Genomic DNA, 17,681 nt, shown 5'->3' with positions numbered 1-17,681 from the left:
TCATACTGAATAGTGAATTCACATAGTGAATCCATAGTGAATCCATACTGAATACCTACTCTGTGCTAAGCATTTGGGTGAGTAAAATTAATGGAAAAGACACAATCCCTGTTTTATAGGAGTTTACAATAGAACAGCTGAGAGATAGAGTACAAATTACTTAGAAGAGGAAAATGATAATAGAAAGGTTGATATGTGAACAAATGGCTAAATAGTAGATGTGTAAACTGATATGGGACTAAATGTTACAGGCTGCTATGTGCACATAATTGTTGAGATGATAATTGAGGGGGTAATTGAGAGGGTGGGAGCTGAGGAGAAAAAAATTAATCAAGAAATGCCTCCTAGTGAAGGTAGAATTTCAAGGAAGTTTTGAAGACGGGAGGACCTGTGGTCTGGCAGAGTTGAAGTCAGAGAGAGTTTCAGGAAGGAAGAAGGATGGTGATCAAAGGGTGGAAGGTGGAAGAGAAGAGAACAGTGGAGCAAAATTAGCTTGGGAGAAACAGAGAGCAAGCTGGGGTTTTGTGGGGGAAGACCTGATAGAGCTAATGAAGAACCTTAAAGCCAGTGGTCAAGAGTTTCTGTTTGATGCAGATTGGAATGCTTAACTACTGGAAGTTGAAAAGTGGGGAGATGTGTGCAAAACTACATTTTAGAAAGTGATCAGGGAAGCAGAATGAAGGATAGACTGGAGAGGGGAAATATTGAAGACAAGGAGAGCAGTCAGTGAGGTGGCTGAGCTGGAAGTCTGTGACAAGCATGTGGATCAGGGTGGCTGTTTAGATGGAGTGGAAGACCTGGAGCCAGAAAATTCCGGGGTACCAAAAGTGACAGGATTTAGCAAAGACTAAATAATATAATGGTAATGATTCTGGTATTTCTAAAGTGCTATGTTCCAGGCACTGTACTAAACTCTGGGATAGATACAAGATAATTGGGTTGGATAGAGTCCCTGCCCCACATAGGGCTCACGGTCCCATTTTACAGATGGGGTAACTAAGGCACAAAGAAGCTTAGTGACTTTCCCAAGGTCACACAGCAGACAAGTGGTGGAGCCAGGATTAGAACTCAGGTATTTATGACTCCCAGGCCCATGGTCTGCTTCTGTGAGAATTGAAGGAGAACAATGGGTCTAAAATAATACCAAGAATCAAGGTTTATGGGACAAAGCAGATAGTACACTTTAGTCTACCTACTCCATTTTAATATATTCTCCCAAATACTTAGTGTTCTGCCCACAGTAAGCACATTGATTTGCTTAATAATTTTTATTGGCAATTGCATGGGAAGTTAGGTGGTGAGGGGGTTTGGGAGGAAATAAGAGACATTTTGAGCTAGAGGTGCTGGCTGCAAAGCCATCTATCTGTAGGCTAGAGGAAATGTTAGATTGTAAATCACTCATCTGCTACCTCTTGAGTAGGAGAATCAATCAGCTGCAGTCTGAGGCCTTGATCAATCAATCAATTAATCATTCAATGGCATTTACTGAGCACTTACGGTGTGCAGAGTGCTGGACTCAGCAATTGAAAGAGTACACTGTAACAGAGCGGGTAGACATGCTTCCTGCTCTCAATGAGTTTAAAGTCTAGAGAGGGAGACAGACGTTAAAATAAATTGTGGATATGTACGTAAGTGCTGTGGGGCTGAGGGTGGGGTAAATAAAGTGTACAAATCCAAGTGCAAGGATGATGTAGAAGGGAGAGGGAGTAGGGGAAATGAGGGTTAGTTGGAGAAGGCTTCTTGTGGGAGAGGTGATTTTAATGAGGTTTGAAGGTGGGGAGATCCCTATGCAGGTCTGGATGACTTCTGGAGAAGTGGCTTCCATAACTGTCACCACAAGAAATGGCAAAACAGAAGGCAGCTAGGAGAACTCTTTGAGGAATCTTGGTTGACCATGCTTTTCTAAGCCTCCTGTTTTCTGGCCCTGCAGTTCTCATGGATAGTTATAGTAATAATAATAGAGCAACAGTGAGGCATAATGGATAGAGCATGGACCTGGGAGTTAGAGGGTCCTGGGTTCGAATGCCAGCTCCGCTACTTGTCAGCTGTGTGACTGTGGGCATGTCTCTTAACTTCTCTGTGCCTCAGTAACCTCATCTGTAAAACGGGGATTAAGACTGTGAGCCTTACGAGGGACAACCTGATTACCCTGTATCTACCCCAGCGCTTAGAACAGTGCCCTGCACATAGTAAGCGCTTAACAAATACCAACATTATTATTCTAATCCTGGCTCTGCCACTTGTCTGCTGTATGACCTTGGGTAAGTCACTTCACCTTTCTATGCCTCAGTTAACTCCTCTGTTCAATGGGAATTGACACTCTGAAGCCCATTTGGGATAGGGATTGTGTCATATGCGACTTGCTTGTATCCACCCCAGTGCTTAGTACAGTGCATGGCATGTAGTAAGCATTTATCAAATACCACAATTATTACTATGGGATTTGTTAAGATCTTACATGTACCAAGCACTCTTACTATGTATCAAGCCCTCTACTAAGTTCTGGGATTGATATAAGATAATCAAGTTCCACATGAGGCTCACAGTCTAAGTAAGAGGGAGAACAGGTAATGACTTGCCCAAGGCCACACAACAGACAAATGGCAGAGCTGGGATTAGACTCCAGTTTCTCTGACTCCAATGTCCAGGATCTTTCCACCAGGCCACATTGCTTCCCTGAGTTATTCTGAAAGTGATGATATTCCAATCTACCCTTGCAGAAACCCTAGTTCTTTTCCATGGTAAAAGTTTGACTAAACAGTTAATGACTAGGACAACTCTTTTATAGTATCTTTCCTATAGGCCCATAGTTACCCTCCTTGATGTATGCACCTTTCTAATACTGGGAGACAGTTACCATAACTCCCCATGAAATTCCATCCTTATTTAAGCTAACTTATGCAGCTCTAGCTCTTTTAACCTTCCCTCATTAATCAATCCCTTTAGCCCATTAATCATCTTTGTTTCTCTTCTTTGAACTCTGTCCAATCTGTTGACGACTTTGGGGCTTTGCCCAGGGCTGTGAATGGGGTTTTAGTGCTGCTTGAAAATGTCCCTCTTCCAAACCGGCAAAAGCCATCAACAGGGTCTACTCCCAGATGAATATGGGATGCTCCAGGGCCCCCATTGCCAGAATGATCCAGCATCCAAATTTCTAATGAATATGGACTGGAGCCAACCACCACATGCAACTGGTTATCTTGATGGCTGGGAGGTTTGGGATTCAGGGAAGAACCTTTCCCGTAAGTTGGGATTGTAAACTCCTTGAGGGCAGGGATCTTGTGTACCAACTCTATTGCATTTTACTCTCCCAAACCCTTAGTTCAGTGCTCTGCACATGGCAAGAGCTCAAGAAATACAAAGGATTGTTTGAAATACCCAATACACTGGGCACTCTGTTGATCCAAACTTTTGGGATAGCCATGGGTTAAGGGGGAATCTCTGGCCTAGAAGACAATTGGAATTTAAGAGGCAGGGCCCTGTTAAGAATCTATTCCAAATCAATCCAAAAGTAAGAGCCGCTCTCTGGCACGGCCTCCTGGCTGTTAACAGCTGAGTCGGACTGGAAGGAAATCAGTATTTAAAGAAGGGAAGTAAATGGGTCAGGAGGTGATAGACTAAGTTCTTCAGTTCCCAAGAGTTTAAGTGGGAAGAAGTTATGTGTGTGTGAGGATAACATAGAAGGGCAGAATGTTTAAATGAAGAGACAAACTCTGCCTTCTATCTCTTGGAGACCTTTGCTGTGTCAGGCAGCAGTGGGTTGATTGCCTTGTGCTATAACCTCTCCAGAGCTGAAGCCGCTTCAATTTGCCTCTGCCCTCCAAAGCCCTGAGCTTGTAGATATTCTGCGTGATTCTCATATCCTCCTTCAGTGTCCATGCCAAGAAGCACATTAAAAGCTTTAAGATTTGCTACAGAGTTGGGTGCTCTCATATCAGATGCTCCCCTGAATCTTGGAAGAGGGTTTAGATCCTGGAATGGCTTTCCTTAGAAGGATGTGGAATCTCCTCCCCTGGACAGTTTGAAGAATAGAATAGATAACTCTAGCAGGCCCAAGGCCTGAGGCAGAGCTTCAGCTTGGGCACTGTGGAGAAGGGAAATCTCCCTCTGTTGCCTGTTAGGGTGAATGGGAGAGCAGGGAACAATGGAGCCAAGTTCCAGATACTACTGGGTCTTGGAGTTAGAGGCTTAGAATAGGTGCACTGGAAACACACAATATTCTCAGCCCCAGGCTCCAAATGATGTACCCAAGTTTGATTCCATTTCAGGGTGGCCCCGAAAATCCACAGACAGAGGTGAGACACTGAGCAATGCCAATATTGTGTCTAGCCGATTATTCTGTCTCCAACACTAACAACGAGGTGCTTGGAGGAAACATATAATAATGGACAATGTGGATATCCACCCAGGATTGGGTCAACTAAGCTTCCCAAACTTTTTCATCTACATCCTTAAACTTTTTTATGGTATTTGTTAATAATACTAATAATACTAATAATAATACTGTTGGTATTTGTTAAGTGCTTATTGCGTGCAGAGCACTGTTCTAAGCGCTGGGGTAGATACAGGGTAATCAGGTTGTCCCACATGAGGCTCAAAGTTAATCCCCATTTTACAGATCAGGTAACTGAGGCACAGAGAAGTGAAGTGACTTGCCCACAGTCACACAGCTGTTAAGCACTTACTATGAGTGAGGTACTGTACCAAGCACTGGGGTAAATACAAGTTGGACACAGTCCATGTCCCACATGGAGCTCACAGTCTTAATTCCCCATTATACAGGTGAGAAAACTGAGACACAGAGAAGTTAAGTGATTTGCCCAAGATTACACAGCTGACAAGTGACAGAGTGGAGATTAGAACCCAGGTCCTCTGACTCCCAGTCCCATGTTCTTTCCACTACCCAGGCTGAGTCTTGAAGCTTCTTTCTTGAAATGCTTTTCCATGAATCTATCCAAACCTCTCTTGAATCTACTGATATTTCTGGCCTTTGTCACTTCCTGTGGTAATGATTTCTATTCAAATTGTCACTCACTGGAATTTTTTTACCCCAGGGGCCCATGGGGCAGCCATCACTGATGTCTCTATAGCAGTTTGGCTTTCTGTTGGCTAATAATTCTTTTAGAATGATGAGTTTCAATCATGCTTACAGAGAAAATGATGGACTAGATGACTTTGAGTGCATGCGAATTTGTGGAAAAATCCAGGAGGGGTTGATTTCAGTGGATTCCCTCATTGAGCATGGCCAGTTGATAGGGCATTAACTTCAGAAATAATCATGATATCTGTTAAGCACTTACTACTGTTTTAAGAAACAGCACAATACAGCATGGACCTGGGAGTCCATGAATTGTACTTTCCAAACGCTTAGTACAGTGTTCTGCCTACAGTAAGCACTCAATAAATACGATTGATTGAATGAAAGAATGAATGAATGAGTTAGAAGATTATGAGTTCTAATCCCGGCTCCACCACTTGTCTGCTGTGAGACCTCGATCAATTCACTTAACTTCTCTGGACCTCAGTTACCTCATATGTAAATTGGGGAATGACACTGTGAGCGCCACATGGGATAGGGGCTGTGTCCAACCCAATTTGCTTGTATCTATCCCAGGGCTTAATACAGTGCCTGGCACATAGTAACTGCTTAACAAATACCATAATTATTATTATTTATTATTATTTTTATTACATGTCAAGTGATAAACTAAGTGCTGGGGTAGATGCAAGATAATCAGGTTGGACACAGTCCCTGTCCCATTTGGGTCTCTGAGTCAAAGAGAACAGTTATTAAATCCCCATGTATCAGATGAGGAAACTGAGGCATAGGGAAGTGAAGTGACTTTCCCAAGATCACAAAGGAGACAGGTGGCAGAGCTGGTATTAGAACGCAGGTCCTCCGACTTCTAGGCCCATGCTCTTTCCACTGGGCCACACTGCTTCTCAAAGTATCTTTCTAGTACCCTCCCATATGAGTGTAAACCAGTTCTCTTTCCCTCATCTTCGGCTCGTGAATCAAAGAAATCCCAAGCCCAATTGTGAAGCCACTCACCCAGCAGCTGGTTGGCAGAGGAAGTGGTGAGGTTAAACTGCTGCTCCAGGTATTTCCCCAGGAAAGCGGCGAAGCCGGCAACCACAGCGATCTCCATGCAGGCCGCAAGGATGATGCAGGTGAACACAGGGTTAGAGAGCAAGTGCTTCGTCACTCTGGGGATCACTGCAGGAAGTAAAAGGGAGCAAAGGATCAATTTCCACCTCTGGGTTTACGTTTATTCATTCATTTATTCATTCAAATTGTATGTATTGAGCACTTACTGTATGCAGAGCACTGTACTAAGTGCTTGGGAGAGGACAATCTAACTATAAACAGATGCATTCCCTGCCCACAGTAAGCTTACATCTGCCCCTTCTGCATCTTCCCGGGTCTCCTCTGCCCCAGACCTTTCAGCTTTCCTTTCTCTGATCTCAAGGGGACAACCTCATCCAAGGGCAATTTTGCTACATTTAGTTCACTTGCCAGTGCTTAAATCATCCCTCTATAGGCAAGATTGAAAGCCAAGAAGTGCAGCAACCACACAAGCACATTAAGATAATCAAAGGGGGAATCCACTGGTCTTTGGGGTCAGATAATTGGTATAAGGGCATCATTTCCAGTGGCCAGTGGTGGACTGGACCCTTTAAGGAAGTTAATCTGAAAAGGACAAGGACTGAGGGGTGTTGGGGGGGGAGACTGACCTGTGGGAGTCCCTTGTTGCCATTTGAGTAAACATCCTGTATGACCCTAAGGTTGAACTATTCAGCAAGCTGAGGAAGGTTTAACCATGATGATGCTAAGCATGTCTTCCTGTAGCCAGAGGAAGGGATGTGTCAAACAAATTCCCCTTAATCCTTTGCCCCGTTTTGACAAATTGAAGTATCCTAGTCTTTCTGCCAGCTCACAGAAAGAGTTGTTAATTCAGACAAATGAGATTAAAGTCCACTAGTTAATGCCATGTCCCAAGGTTGGGGACCTAGTTCTGCCCCTAATATGTCTCTGTTAAGAGTGAAATTGGTCGCAGCATCTTTAAACTGTTCCTCTTATGTACCTCTCCACCAACTCCTTGCCCACAATCTCCCTCTAGTCTGAACCTCCCTCCTCCTTTATATTTGACAAATCTGTTGTATCGTACTGTCCGAAGCACTGTACTGCCTGTGCTCAATAAATACCATTGGTAATGATGATGATGATCACCGCTCTCCCCATATTCAAAGTCAAATCATGTCTTCCATGAGGCCATCCCTGATTAAGCCCTATTTTTCTTTGGTCCCATTCCCTTCTGCATCATCTCTGCATTTGGATCTTTAAGAACTTGATTCACTCCACCCTCAGCCCCACAGCACTTATGTAGCGTGGCTCAGTCGAAAGAGCACGGGCTTTGGAGTCAGAGGTCATGAGTTCGAATCCCAGCTCTGCCACCTGTCAGCTGTGTGACTGTGGGCAAGTCACTTCACTTCTCTGTGCCTCAGTTACCTCATCTGGAAAATGGGGATGAAGACTGTGAGCCCCACGTGGGACAACCTGATTTCCCTGTGTCTACCCCAGAGCTTAGAACAGTGCTCGGCACATAGTAAGCGCTTAACAAATACCAACATTATTATTATTATTATTACATAATTTATTTATTCATATTAATGCACTTCCCCTCTCCCCCCCCCACCTAGACTGTGAGCTCCTTGTAGACAGAGAACATGTCTACCAACTTTATTGTACTGTAACCTCCCAAGTGCTTAGAACAGAGCTCTGCACAGTAAACAATCAATAAATACCACTGAATGATTGATTGATTGATCTTAACACCCCCAATATCCCTCTTATCCTTTTCTAGATTGGGGTTAAGCCTACAGGATTTGGGGAAAGCCTAATTAACAAATGCAAACTCTGATTAATCCATACATGGTACATTTTCTACTTCAATGGACATTTTAATTATTCCAGAGATAACTCAGCTTCAGCAGGAAGGATTCCTCATTGAGCTGGAAGCCTGCCTGCTTTTGTCTCAATACCTAGTGACTAATTTCTCCCTGAATGAGATGGGAAAATCATTAAGTTGCAGGCTCATCTGAGTGAAGGGCTGGTGAGGCTTCAGTGGGTCTTGTTTGCATTACATTTTTTTCCCCTCTTACTGAACATATTACAGACCCAGAGATGACAAATTTCACCCATCCGGACCTCTTGTTGGTTTTTTTCCCCAGGATTCACTTCATTTTTTCCTAGTTTAATTGCATTGTCTGGGCTCATACAAGGTGCATTTTAAGGACCCAGCCCGACCTTTATGAGTTCTATTCAGAAGGAGATATAATTAGCTTGATTCTTGGGCCATTCTGGCATTTCCAGTCCTTTCATCCCAAAATATTTTCAAAGCCCCTAGAATCCTCACTTCCTAAGGATGGAGGAAGTATAATTAGGTGAGAGAAGACATAGCATCTGGAGAAACACAGAATGGCAAACCAACCCATCATCATACCAAGTAACCACCTGCTACTTCTTTCAGTCATCTGTGAGCCTCCTACTGATTTGAATTTCTTAGAAGATGGTTGGGGAGGGAGAGGAGATGGTGAGGGGAAAAGCAAACTTGAAATTTGCCTGACGGATCCAGCTGAGTCTTAAACATCCTTAAAAAAAAAGGTCCACAAGAGCTGATGCTCAACAAATTCTGAGATAGAGTGCTCAAATACTGAGGTGCGTGGGGGGTGGAAGGTCAGCAGTTACAGGGACAAGCTTCCTTTTTTGATTTACAGATGCCTTCTAAAATCCCATCTGTTTTAAATAAAGTTTGCATTTTCAGGTTCTTTGTGTTCCAGATGCAAGGGCAGAGGCCAGCCTGGAGGAGGAGCACTGTGGGTGTCCTGTCCTTCTGAAAGAGTTCAACAACTATTCAACCAACATCCCCACAATGATGAGGTTTGATAGTGAAACCTTTCTTCAAGTGGTAGAAAATAACAAAAAGAGGGTCGAGAAAGATGCCAGGATATCTTGCAGAAATTAAATAAATATGCTGGTATCTGAACTGATGCTTCCCAACACCCTCCCTAGTAATTGGATAAGCCCCTATTATGTGCTCATTGTGGGCAGGGAATGTGTCCGTTGATTGTTGTATTGTACTCTCCCAAGAACCTAGTACAGTGCTTTGCACACAGTAAGTGCTCAATATATATGATAGAATGGATGAATGAATGAATGTGCTACACATTCTCTGTCATACACTGGAGCCCCCCCCCCCCCCCGCCCATTGTAAGGGGGTTGGAAAACAGATATTCAATTATTTTTCAAATGAATTTAAATTGAAAAGAAAAAGTTAAGTGACAAGCCTGAGGTCAATCAGCAGGCAAGTGTGGGAGCCAGGATTAGAACCCAGGTCAGCTGACTCCTAGCCCTGAGCTGCCCCACCCACCAGCTCCTGGGATCTACATCTATCACCTCCTGCCCACAGAATGTAGTGGATGGTGGGAGAGCTATCCAAGGCCAGGGTCCACAGGAAGGTACCATATCAGCAGAGCTGACTACTGCTTAGGGGACCAGTAAGAAAGACTTATTTATTTAGGATTTTGACAACAAGACTTTCATTTGAAAGGGAATCATATCACATGACTTGCAAACAACTTTACCTCACCAGAACTCTTGGTCAAAACATCTTCAGGGGGCAGGTGGAGCCTATAGTGCTTTAGTAGTTCTGGGACTCCTGGCTTATTTCAGTGCCTGGCACATCCCCTGGTGTCATCCCAACATCCTGTTTTGGACTGCTCCACTCCCTGTTTTCATCCCTTCATGAAGGGAAGCAGCATAGCATAATGGGTGGAGCACGGGCCTGGGAGTCATAGGACATGGATTCTAATCGTGTTTCCACCACTCATGTGCTGTGTTACCTTAGGCAAGCCACTTAACTTTTCTGTGCTTCAGTTCTCTCATTGGTAAAATGGGGATGAAGATTGTGAGCCCCACATGGGACAACCTGATTACCTTGTATCCCCCCCAGCACTTAGAACAGCACTTGTCATATAGTAAGCATTTAACAAATACCATAATAATAACATATAGTAAATGCTTAACAAATTCACAATGAAACCATTGAAATTCTTTTATTTTTAATGACCCCTTGAGAAAGAACGTGCTTTCTTTTGGCAACAAAGTTCAAAACCATAACCCAAAACACCCTAGAAAATCACTATCCTTGAAAGTATATATTTAGAGTTTTCTTGCACTTAACTCTGTGCTTGGTGTGAGACAGAGTAAATTAAGTACTCGTAAACACTGCCCTTCAGAAACCTGCAAGTGTAAGACATTAGGATGAGTTGTATTGTCCCAGAAGGCTAGAAAAGAGCAAACAGATGAGCAAAGGAGAATAATCTCAAAATGAACATCCACCTTTAAAATAATGAAAAGCAAACTCAGTAGAAGCGAAGCACAACAGAGCAGGACAAGGAAAATACATCATTGAAGGAAGGATCAGGGAGAAGAATGACTAAAAGGAATTGAGGGAGCCAAGATGAAGTATGCCAGACCTTGAATAACCAAATATATGAGTGGCCATGAAATAGCCGGGTTCTGAAAGATCACCTTGGTAAACTGCTTCTCTTAAGAAATTTGGACTGCTAGAAGTGAAGGCATCTAATGATTAAATGACTACGAAAGGTTTATCAAGATTATGGTCAATCCTGATAACCCCAATTCTTTACCTCAGGAGAGAATTGTCTTGTCTTATGCCATTGAGTCATTTCCGACCCATAGTGACCCCAGTGACACATCTCTCCCAAAATGCTCCATTCTCCCTCTGCAATCATCCTGGTAGTGTATCCATAGAGTTTTCTTGGTAAAAATATGGAAGTGATTTACCCTGACTCCTTCTGCTCAGTAAACTCGAGTCTCTGCCCTCAACTCTCTCCCAACCTGCTGCTGCCCAGCCTGGGTGAGTTTTGACTCATAGCAGATTGCCTTCCACTCGCTAGTCACTGTCCAAGCTAGGAATGGAATGGATATGCCTCTGCTTGACTCTCCCTCCCATAACTGAGACAGGTAGAGTACTGGAAACTCTCCATGTAAGACCCTGAGATGGGTCAGAAGAGAATTACTATGACATAATTTCCATGATGTTAAGTCATTCATGTGTTTGGGAACAAAACCATTCAGTATCTGCCTTTCCCTCAAAACATATCCCTTCCTTTTTTTATCTTTTTTAATGGTATTTGTTAACCGTTTACTAATGGCCAGGTACTGTACTAAGTGCTGGGGTAGACACAGGAAAATCAGGTTGGACAAAGTACTTATTCCAAAAAGGCTCACAGACTTAATCCCCACTTTATAGATGAGGCAGCGAGACACAGAGAAGTTAAGTGACTTGCCCATGGTTGCATAACTGACTAGTGATGGACAGGATTAGAATACAAGTCTTCCGACTCCCAGGCCCATTCTCTTTCCACCAGGCCATGCTGCTTCTCACGAGGCTATACTGCTTCCTTTCCCTCCTCTGATCACTGAATTGCTAAACCCAAAGGACAAAGGGTAATTTCCTAAAAAAAATATGTCCAACAGCAATGCCATTACTGATGGGTTAGACCAAACTGTCCTTCCAGCCCAGTCACTACTCTGACAGTGGCACCTAAAGAAATTGGAGGAAACATATGACGGTTACTCTCCTTGACAAGCATCATAATGGTTATAGAGAGACCATTTATCATCCCTACCTTTGCTCTCTTCTCCCTTTTCTCCCCTCTAGTAACCCATTATGGACTTTTAGCCTATCGATAACTTCGGTTCACACGAGTTATTGAGATAAATTCCACTGGCACCCCACATTCTCCATGTGAGTAATATTTTTTTTTCTTTCACTTAATCTTCCCACCTTCATTTGGGAATTGGGAAGCAGCATAGCCTACTGGATAGAGCACGGGCCTGGGAGTCAGAAGGATGTGGGTTCCAATCCCAGTTCTGCTACTTTACTGCCATATGCCCTTGGGCAAGTCACTTCATTTCTCTGTTCTTTAGTTACCTGATCTGTAAAAGGGGATTAAGAGTGTGAGCCCCAGATGGGACATGGACTGAGTCCAATCTGATTTTCTTGTATGTAGTCCTTCGCACAGTGTCTGGCATATAATAAACCCTTAACAAATACTACAAAAAACAAATAATTGGGTAACATGTTATCCCGTGAGATTTGGTGGGATTTGGTGAAGAGTAATCTGTGTTCCCCTTATGATTTTGAAAACTTCAGTTATGTCCCCTCTCAGCTTTTATCCTACCAAACCATGGAGTGCTAATAATAACTAATAATCATGGTATTTACTATGCACTTCCTATGTGCCAGGCGCTCTTCTAAGCACTGGGGAAGATACAAGATAATGGGCTGGACAAAGTGTCTGCCCCATATAAGGGTTCTAATCCCAGCTCTTCAAAGTCTGCTGTGTGATTTTGGACCAGTCACTTCACTTCTCTGTGCCTCAGTTATCTCATCTGGACAGTGGGGATTGAGACTGTGAGCCCCCCCCCCCCCCCCCGCCATGAGGGAAAGGGACTGTGTCCAACCTGATTTGCTTGTATTCACCCTAGCGCTTAGAACAGTGCCTGGTATCTAGTAAGTGCTTAACAATTGCCACTGGAATATGAAGTCATAAACACAGGATGACTGCAGGATCAATCAGGAGAATGAATGTGGGAGGAAGAAAACTCTCATTCAGAATCATATAGTGCTTCTTACCACATTGCAGGTAACAGACAGAAAATGAAGAGGTACAGTTTCTGAAAGCCTCTTTAGGGGGTAATTCCTGGCCTAGCTCAGATGATGCTTTGTTGTTCGTAGACATTGTGCGAACCATAATTACTGAAGAATTCAGTCCAGGTTGATGGCATGTGTCAAGGACTAAGGGTCCTTTTCACCGATAAATGGTGCGTATGAAGTCTGAGGTAGTGCTGATGTCCTATTTTTTTAATATTGATTTCATTTCTAAGGGAGGTCACAATGAAAAAAGTATGCAAATCGGAAATGTAACCCCGACCTAGTTAAATGATTGCTGATCTGATGCAAAACTCCCCACACATTAATGACAGCCCATTCACCACAGACCTCACGAGTCTAGAACCTCGGAGATCTAGAACCGCAAGAACCAAAAAACTCGGTGATCTAGAACCTCGTGAGTCTAGAACCTCAGTGATCTCAAACCTCAGGAACCTAGAACCTGGTGATCTAGAACCTTGGTGATCTATAATTTCACAGGCCTAGAGCATCAGAGATCTAGAACTTCGGGAACCCAGAAGCTCAGCGATCTAGAACCTCAGTGATCTAGAACCACAGGAACCCGGAACACCGGCGATCTAGAACCTCAACAGTCTAGGACCTCAGCGATCTAGAACCTTGGTGATCTAGAACCTCACGAATCTAAACCACTGGAGATCTAAAACTTCAGGAACCTAGAGCACTCAGATGCGGGAGCCGCCTCGGGAACCTATAGCCTCGGGGCGACGGAGCCACCTTGGAAACCTAGAGCCATGAGGTGCCAGAGACCCAGGATGCCAGAGATGCCTGGGGAACCCGGAGCCTCCGGGACACCTTGAACCTCGGTGACTTAGAACTTGAGGAGTCTAGAATCTGGGTGATCTAGAACCTGATGAGTCTAGACTATCGGTGATCTAGAACTTCAGAAACCAGAGCCTCCAGGACCTGCAGCAGGGATCTCAGACACCCCGGGGTGATGGAGCCGCCTCAGGAACCTAGAGCCTCAGGGTGCTCGAGCTGCCTTGGGAACCTACTGGGAGTCAGAGCCGCCTCAGGAACCCAGACTCTTGGGGCGCTCGAGTCATTTCGGGAACCTTGAGGTGCCGGAGACCCAGGATGCCAGAGATGCCTGGGGAACCCAGAGCCTCTGGGACCTGGAGCTCAGACACCTAAAACCTCGGTGATCTAGAACCTCACGAGTCTAGACTATCAGTGATCTAGAACTTCCGGAAACCTAGAACCTTGGTGATCTAGAACCTCATGAGTCTAGACCGCCGGTGACCTAGAACCTCAGTGATCTAGAACCTCACGAGTCTAGAACATCGGCGATCTAGAACCTCGGTGATCTATAATCTCACGACTCTAGACCATTGGTGATATAGAACCTCAGGAACCTAGAGCACCCAGACGCCGGAGCTGCCTCGGGAACCTAGAGCCTCGGGGCAACGGAGCCACCTCGGGAACCATCAGAGTCATCTCAGGTAAACAGACCTAGAGCCTGGGTGCCAGAGGTGCCTGGGGAACCTAGAGTCTCTGTGACCTGGAACAGGCGCCTCCGACACCTAGAACCTCGGTGATCTAGAACCTCACGAGTCTAGAACATCGACAGTCTAGAACCTCGGAGATCTAGAACCTCACTGATCTAGAACCCCACTAATCTAGAACCTCGGTGATCCAGAACCTCAGTGATCTAGAACCTCAGTGATCTAGAACCTCATGAGTGTAGACCTTTGGTGATCTGGAACTTCAGGAACCTAGAGTGCGCAGATGCTGGAGCCGCCTTGGGAACCTAAAGCCTTGGGGTAATGCAGCCACCTCGGGAACCTAGAGCCTCAGCGAACTAGAACCTCGGTTATCTAGAACCTCAGAAGTCAAGAACCTCATTAAGTCTTCATGCTAGAATGTGGGTGACTCTCTGGACACCCTGTTTGTCTGGAATAAATGCTGTGAGGGATCGTTGAAGAGACCACCAGGTAATTTAGATTCAATAGTATTTATTGAGCGCTTACTATGTGCAGAGCACTGTACTAAGCGCTTGGGATGAACAAGTCGGCAACAGATAGAGACAGTCCCTGCTGTTTGACGGGCTTACAGTCTAATCGGGGGAGACGGACAGACAAGAACAATGGCAATAAATAGAGTCAAGGGGAAGAACATCTCATAAAAACAATGGCAACTAAATAGAATCAAGGCGATGTACAATTCATTAACAAAATAAATAGGGTAACGAAAATATATACAGTTGAGCGGACAAGTACAGTGCTGTGGGGATGGGAAGGGAGAGGTGGAGGAGCAGAGGGAAAAGGGGAAAAGAGGGTTAAGCTGCGGAGAGGTAAAGGGGGGATGGCAGAGGGAGTAGAGGGAGAAGAGGAGCTCAGTCTGGGAAGGCCTCTTGGAGGAGGTGAGTTTTAAGTAGGGTTTTGAAGAGGGAAAGAGAATCAGTTTGGCGGAGGTGAGGAGGGAGGGCGTTCCAGGACCGCGGGAGGACGTGACCCAGGGGTCGACGGCGGGATAGGAGAGACCGAGGGACGGTGAGGAAGTGGGCGGCAGAGGAACGGAGCGTGCGGGGTGGGTAGTAGAAAGAGAGAAGGGAGGAGAGGTAGGAAGGGGCAAGGTGATGGAGAGCCTTGAAGCCTAGAGTGAGGAGTTTTTGTTTGGAGCGGAGGTTGATGGGCAACCACTGGAGTTGTTTAAGAAGGGGAGTGACATGCCCAGATCGTTTCTGCAGGAAGATGAGCCGGGCAGCAGAGTGAAGAATAGACTGGAGCGGGGCGAGAGAGGAGGAAGGGAGGTCAGAGAGAAGGCTGACACAGTAGTCTAGCCGGGATATAACGAGAGCCCGTAACAGTAAGGTAGCCGTTTGGGTGGAGAGGAAAGGGCGGATCTTGGCGATATTGTAGAGGTGAAACCGGCAGGTCTTGGTAACGGATAGGATGTGTGGGGTGAACGAGAGAGACGAGTCAAGGATGACACCGAGATTGCGGGCCTGAGAGACGGGAAGGATGGTCGTGCCATCCACGGTGATAGAGAAGTCTGGGAGAGGACCGGGTTTGGGAGGGAAGATGAGGAGCTCAGTCTTGCTCATGTTGAGTTTTAGGTGGCGGGCCGACATCCAGGTGGAGACGTCCCGGAGGCAGGAGGAGATGCGAGCCTGAAGGGAGGGGGAGAGGACAGGGGCGGAGATGTAGATCTGCGTGTCATCTGCGTAGAGATGGTAATCAAAGCCGTGAGAGCGAATGAGTTCACCGAGGGAGTGAGTGTAAATGGAGAACAGAAGAGGGCCAAGAACTGACCCTTGAGGAACTCCAACAGTTAAAGGATGGGAGGGGGAGGAGGGTCCAGCGAAGGAGATCGAGAATGACCGGCCAGAGAGGTAAGAGGAGAACCAGGAGAGGACAGAGTCCGTGAAGCCAAGGTGAGATAAGGTATGGAGGAGGAGGGGATGGTCGACAGTGTCAAAGGCAGCAGAGAGGTCAAGGAGGATTAGAATGGAGTAGGAGCCATTGGATTTGGCAAGAAGGAGGTCATGGGTGACCTTAGAGAGCAGTCTCGGTAGAGTGGAGGGGACGGAAGCCAGATTGGAGGGGGTCTAGGAGAGAATGGGAGTTAAGGAATTCTAAGCATCGACTGTAGACGACTCGTTCTAGGATTTTGGAAAGGAAGGGTAGTAGGGAGATAGGGCGATAACTGGAGGGGGAAGTGGGGTCAAGAGCGGGTTTTTTTAGGATGGGGGAGACTTAGGAACTTGCAAGTCTGGAAAGCTGATGGAAAGTGGTACCTGTTTTGTGCTTAAGGTAGTCTATAAAATACTAGGCCAAGAAACAAGTAGGTTGGCAGGGGAGACATATATCTTATTCATATTATCATATTATCAATCAATCAACCTTATTTATTAAGCACTTACTAGGTGCAGAGAACTTTACTATTATCAGTTAGTACTATATTCACTTCTGTAATTGTGTCTACTGCATAATTACCCCCACTCCCATAATTTTTGAAGAGGAAATTAAGGATTAATTTTGTAGACAGTGATATAGCTTGTTCTAGGGTAGGAAGAGTAGCAGAATCAAACTAAGCTAAAACCACAGATAAAAGCTCATGGCTATTTGCAAATTCAGAAGAGGTGGGGAAAGGTTTTCCCAGAGGGAGGGAGTGGGAGATCAATCAATCAGTGGTGTTTATAGAACACTCATTATGTGTAGAGTACTATGTTGAGCACTTGAGGGAGTACAGTGCATCAGAATTAGCAGACATGCCCCATAACAAGCCTACAGTTTAGATGGGAAGACACACATTAATATAAATTAGTGATTTATAATTTATCATTTAAAGGTATGTAAATAAGTGCTATGGGGGTGAGGGTGGGGCAAATATCAAATGCCCAGAGGTCATGCATCCAAGTGCATAGACGATGCATAAGGGAGAGTGAATCAGGGAAAAGAGGGCTTAATAGAGGATGATCTCATGGAAGAGATGTGACTTTAATAATGCTTTAAAGGTGGGGAGAGTGGTAGTCTGGCATTTATGGAGGGAGGAGGGAGTTTCAGGCTAGGGAGGATGTGGAAAAGGGCGGTGAGATAGATGAGATTGGGGCAGTGAGTAAGCTGATGCTAGAGATGTAGAGCATGCAGCCTGGGCTGTAGTAGGAGATTAGTAAGGTGAGGTAGGATGGGGCAAGCTGATCAAGTGTTTTAAAACCGATGGTAAGGAGTTTCTGTTGATGCGGAGGTGGATGGGCAGCCATTTGAGGTTCTTGGAGAAATGGGGAGACATGGACTGAATTTGTTTTTAGAAAAATGATCCACGCAACAGAGTGAAGTATGGACTGGAGAGAAGAGAGACAGGAGGCCGGGAGGTCAGCAAGGAGGCAGATGCAGTAGCCACGATTAGGATAGGATAGGATAGGATAGGATAGGATAGGATAGGATAGGATAGGAT

General features: G+C 45.1%; 1 protein-coding gene across 2 annotated transcripts in view; it reads right to left on the bottom strand.

Annotated features, from left to right (window-relative positions):
• Positions 1-17,681, bottom strand: part of LOC100074422 (solute carrier organic anion transporter family member 3A1) — a 67,750-nt gene that overhangs the window by 30,305 nt on the left and 19,764 nt on the right. For both annotated transcript variants that reach the window (XM_029066239.2, XM_029066240.2), the window contains exon 3: positions 6,053-6,217. In XM_029066239.2, the coding sequence (XP_028922072.2) occupies positions 6,053-6,217 (165 nt within the window). The remainder of the gene's footprint in view (positions 1-6,052; positions 6,218-17,681) is intronic.

Source organism: Ornithorhynchus anatinus, chromosome 5 (genome assembly GCF_004115215.2).
Source record: "Ornithorhynchus anatinus isolate Pmale09 chromosome 5, mOrnAna1.pri.v4, whole genome shotgun sequence".
Lineage (NCBI taxonomy): Eukaryota > Metazoa > Chordata > Mammalia > Monotremata > Ornithorhynchidae > Ornithorhynchus > Ornithorhynchus anatinus.
This window is presented reverse-complemented; position numbering and strand designations above follow the sequence as displayed.